Genomic DNA, 4,847 nt, shown 5'->3' on the forward strand with positions numbered 1-4,847 from the left:
TATTATTAAATGGTGTTGTTATTGAAGCAACAATTATTAACGTAACTTTTTATTATTAAATGGTGTTGTTATTGAAGCAACAATTGTGTTCAGTGGGTTATATTTGATTGAAATTTACTTATTTGTTTTTCAAAAAAATCGATTTTGGAAGTGTTTGAATTATTTTTTAATGGTCAAAATGAATTTAACATTATCAAAAATTCCTAAAAAATCTAAAATTCTAAAACTTAACAATTATAACCTAAATTTCCAAAAATTTCTACTAATTTTATCAAAATTATACTCACATTTCCACTATTTTCTAATAAAAATGTCACCTTCTCATTAAACTATTTGTAAGTCATATTTTTGTTTCCAAAGAAAATTTAAACTACCTGTCATTAAACCATTTGTAAGTCATATTTTTCTTTCCTATTTTGAGGTCAAATTGCATTCAGTTTTAGTAGCCAAACTTCAGGTATGTAAGCCGTTAAAAGTTACTTGTCTTCAGATACCACATAGCCCTAACATAATTAAATAGCATATTAGCTAATATTTTTTTAAATAACATATTAGCTAATATTTTTTTAATCAATAGTTTAGTTGCAATGGTTTATAGATATTTTAATTACATTGTGATATCTAATCACTTTATATTTACAAATAAGATTACTGAGTGAGACAAACATTGTATGCTTTTATAGATATATAGATTAAAGCTGTGTAGGATTGATAACAAAAAAATATTTTTATCAATCCTGCTGCTTGTCTCTTCAGCGACTCGATCTCCTTCGGCCCCACATAAGAATGAACTTTGCCTCATCTCCTTCACGTTTGCCATCTGCCCGTCTTTGTATTCGATTTGATCATATTCGTAGTGGGGGAATTTAACTGTGGGATTCGTCCGGGGTCAGAGGATTTCTCTTTCCCAGACTGGATGAACCGAAGGCCTCGCAGCTTCCCTCGCCATTTCGCGAGAGCTTTCAAGAACTAAACGAGGCCAAGCGCGTCGCTCATGGTGTGATTCAAACGAAGGGCGAAAATGAACCCTCCGCATCTCAACCGCGTTACATAATGAACATGAATTGAGTTCATCAAAGCATGAGTGAAGGAGGGGAGAATTGGTAATAGTTTCTGAGCCCGGCACATCATGCAGCAGATCAGCCAAGTAGGGGAGGGCGGGTGCAGGTCTCTGAATTCCTCCATGGAAACATCGGCATCAGCTTCTACAAACAACACGCCTTCGCTGGTGCAGTTCACGAGGAGCTTATCGAAGGGCGCTTCTCCAAAACCTTCACCAGCGCTTCTCTGATAACTTTGGCGGTATCCTCACTTTTTTTCGACGGATTGAAGCGATAGAATTGGACGACGGGAATATGAAATCTGAAAGACAGTTGATCATCTATATTGGAAAGGTATAGCAACACTTTCGGAGTAGGCAGGGAAGGAACGACGAGGACAGATGGCTTTCTGGTGACCTTCATATTCAGAGCAACCATGAAAACAAAGGTATCGATAATCAATGAAAAACTATTACGCAAGCACGCATTCGAAGATCAGCAGAGCAGGATGTAGTGCGTTGCAGACTTGTTTCGAGATGGGGAAGACGACGAAGCCTTTTCTCAGGTGATGTGACCAGTACAACGTGGTCTCATATGTTTATTATTTTGGAACTGGGTTTTTAAAATTGTAATTTAATTATTAATAATTTTATTCATACGATTGTTTTTAATTTTATAATAGAGTTTTTTTGGTAGGGATTTAATTTTTATTAAAGGTTTTAGAATATTTGTAATAATATGGGGTGGATTAGACAATATCTTGGTCTCGGATTTAAAAGCAAATTTCAGAAAAAGAAGTTGGTATGGTGTAATGTACAAATATATCAAGAATGGATCATTCTAAGCCAATAAGGGTAGTAGTCTAAAGGTGCATTGAAGGTATCACCATTGTATCTTTGTTCAAGATGGATTGTCAAAGACTGCATTCATATAAAACTCTACTAGTTGTTGCTTATATTTCGATTCTTTTGATTTCAACAGGTAATAAATCGATCTAAGAACTTCATTATCCATTGAATATATATACAGACTTTGTGTTTTGAAGCATCAGTGGCTGCATGTTGTGTTAATGTGGGTTTTTGAAATTTGAAGGGTTCCTGCATCCATTAAGGCCAAAAATTGGGTTAATGTGGGTTATGGTTGTATGTTTTTTGGTATTTCACATTGCAGGGGAAAATGAGTCGAAGGAATCATCACAACCAAACACTGGAATTGGTGTAAACTATGGAACAAAAAGGAATAAATTTCCATCACCGAAGCAGGTAGCCAAGATGCTTGGAAACATCATTGTCAATAGAGTCAAGATCTACAACTCATATTCCTCTATACTGTAAGCATTTTCCAACACAGGCATTGCAGTTGTTGTGGGTCTTGAGAATGAGAAAGTCCATAGGATAAGTGAAAGTCCAACTACAAGCTAAGCTTGGGTGGCTTAGAGGATTTCTCCTTATTACCCTTCAACCCTCATTCTCTACTTTATCACGCAAATTGTTGTAATCTTGTTAGATTATTTTATTATAGGTAAAGGCCACAAATGGTGATAATTTTTTGGGGAGTGAGGATTTTGATAATGCTCTGCTCCAGTATTTATTTGTTGAGCTCAAAAAAAAAAAAAAAAAAAAAAAAAAAAAAAAAAATGACTTATCCTAGGATAAGCTAGCCTTACAAAGGCGAAGGTGGAGTTGTGGAGTTGATAGATTAATCTACCATTTATCACGAGTATAAAGCATTTGAATGTTACATTAACTCATTTGAAGTTTGAAATCTTAGCAGATCACTTAATCGAGAGAACAAGAATCCCTTCCAAGAGTTGTAAAAAACAAGCATGGATTACCACATTGGAATTGGATGAAGTTATTCTTATGGGAGGAATGTACCCGGTGCCAAGGGTTCAAGAGATTGTTGTTGAGATTTTTGGAAAGACGCCAAGTAAATGTGTTAATCCAGACGAGGCTATAACAATGGGTGCTGCCATCCAAAGTGGAATTTTGCGGGCTAATGTAATGGAACTTCTTTTACTCGATGTAACTCCACTTTCTCTTAGATTAGAAACACGGCGGGGTTTTCGCAAGGTTAATAAGAAGAAATATAACAATCTCAATGAATAAGAATCATATATTCTCACTGATGAAACGAATCCCAACGACCTTTGTACCGTACACAACTCAAGAAGTTGCAGTGTGCCAATTTACTTCACAGAAATACAAGGACACTCTTGCGCAGTGTGCCAATTTTATTCACGTAAGAGCAACTTAATATTAGATTTTATTCAATTAACAGCAATTTAATATAATTAAGCTTAGAGATTGCTATTTTATAGGGAGGATCGTAGATATGGGGCTGCGTTCTCGATAGCTTCATTGATTTCTGCTTCAAATATATGCATAGCAGCCGGCGGCAAACATACTGGAACCACTATGCCCTCCACCCCACTTCTGTTACGATAAGGGATGAGGAAGCTTGCCAAGCCCGCCACTGCCGCTGGTCCCACTCCACCTTGTGCTGGCCCACCGTAGGCTGCTCTTCCCCACCCCAAATCCACATCTCCAAACGCCAAATGCACAGTCCGAGAAGAGAGAGCGCCCTCTCAACTCCATCAAATCTATCACCGATCGCATGTAATTGTCATTCACGCTCATTTTCGCTTGGCGGATCAACTTCACAGCGAAGGACAACGGTTTGGTTGCCAGCTCTCCAGCGGTCGTCTTAGCGCACGGGAAAATGATCGCATTACCGTAGAAGTTTTCGGGAATCGGCGGGTCGAATCTCGCTCGGCCATCCAGCATGAATATGAACCGAACTTCCTGCTCAGAGGGTAGTTGGAGAGCCCTCGTTCTCGAACGCCATAAACAGGCCGATAGAACTGCAAAGGTCGGGCACTTGCCTTGCACTACTGCTTGTCTCTTCAGCGACTCGATCTCCTTCGGCCCGAAAAAGAATGAACTCTGCCTCATCTCCTTGACGTTCGCCATCTGCCCGTCTTTGTCTTCGATTTGATCATATTCGTAGTGGGGGAATTTAACTGTGGGATTCGTCCGCGGTCGGAGGATTTCTCTTTCCCAGACTGGACGAACCGAAGGCCTCGCAGCCCCTCTCGCCATTTCGCCTAGAGCTTTCAAGAATTGAACGAGGCCAAGCTCGTCGGTCATGGTGTGATTCAAACTAAAGGCGAAAATGAACCCTCCACATCCCAACCGCGTTAAGTTTAACACAAATCATTCAAAATAAATTTATAATTTTGGTTAAGTTTTATGACTTTTTAAATTTTTGCAATGCTAAATGTATCATGACCTAAATGTTTTCATGCTTATGACCTAAATGTTTTTGCTTAGGGATATTTATCAACAATTCAATTTATAGGGTTGTTTTAGTTTATCAAGAATATAAAATCATATATTTGAAATATAAATAATAATTTAGGGAGAGGTTTATTCTACAACCCAAAGAGATGTATAAGTATGCCCATATTCAACTTGGAATTGACATGTGTCCCTTATATATATATATATATATATATATATAGATATATTAAAAAATATGTTAGATATAATAAAAAATAAAAATGAATATAAATATTTAGTTTGTTTAATTAAAAGTATTATAAAACATCAATAATCTCACTCTATGTCCATTGTAGAAGAAGTTGTAAAAATATTTCACTCACTCTCCACCATAAATAAAATATATAATAAAAAACAAAAATGAATAGTGTTTGGTTTGTTTAATTAAGATTATAACAATACATCAATAATTTTACTTTATGACCATACTAAGAAGTGGTAAAAATATTTCACTCTCAGCTCAACC

The 4,847-nt window shown here is 36.8% G+C and overlaps 1 protein-coding gene and 1 pseudogene across 1 annotated transcript; both read right to left on the reverse strand.

Annotated features, from left to right (window-relative positions):
- Positions 1–889: 889 nt before the first annotated feature.
- Positions 890–1,478, reverse strand: LOC149253937 (alcohol acyltransferase 1-like). The gene is made up of 2 exons (XM_089454632.1): positions 1,272–1,478; positions 890–1,171 (listed from the first exon to the last, which is right to left on the reverse strand). The coding sequence occupies exons 1-2, from the start codon at positions 1,476–1,478 to the stop codon at positions 890–892; spliced, it is 489 nt and encodes a 162-aa protein (XP_089310758.1).
- Positions 1,479–3,478: 2,000 nt separating this feature from the next.
- On the reverse strand, positions 3,479–4,189 carry LOC149253938 (benzyl alcohol O-benzoyltransferase pseudogene; annotated as a pseudogene).
- Positions 4,190–4,847: the final 658 nt, after the last annotated feature.

The sequence above is a fragment of the Pinus tabuliformis genome, chromosome 7, assembly GCF_031772625.1.
Source record: "Pinus tabuliformis cultivar Carrire ecotype Pingquan chromosome 7, CPIR1, whole genome shotgun sequence".
Classification (NCBI taxonomy): domain Eukaryota; kingdom Viridiplantae; phylum Streptophyta; class Pinopsida; order Pinales; family Pinaceae; genus Pinus; species Pinus tabuliformis.

Excerpts from the sequence above, each read along its gene's own strand:
- LOC149253937 (XM_089454632.1), bottom strand. The coding sequence starts at position 1,478 with ATGGTTGCTCTGAATATGAAGGTCACCAGAAAGCCATCTGTCCTCGTC. Across the intron at positions 1,172-1,271 it reads TCAGAGAAGCGCTGGTGAAG|AGACCTGCACCCGCCCTCCC; the intron begins GTTTTGGAGAAG and ends GGAGGAATTCAG.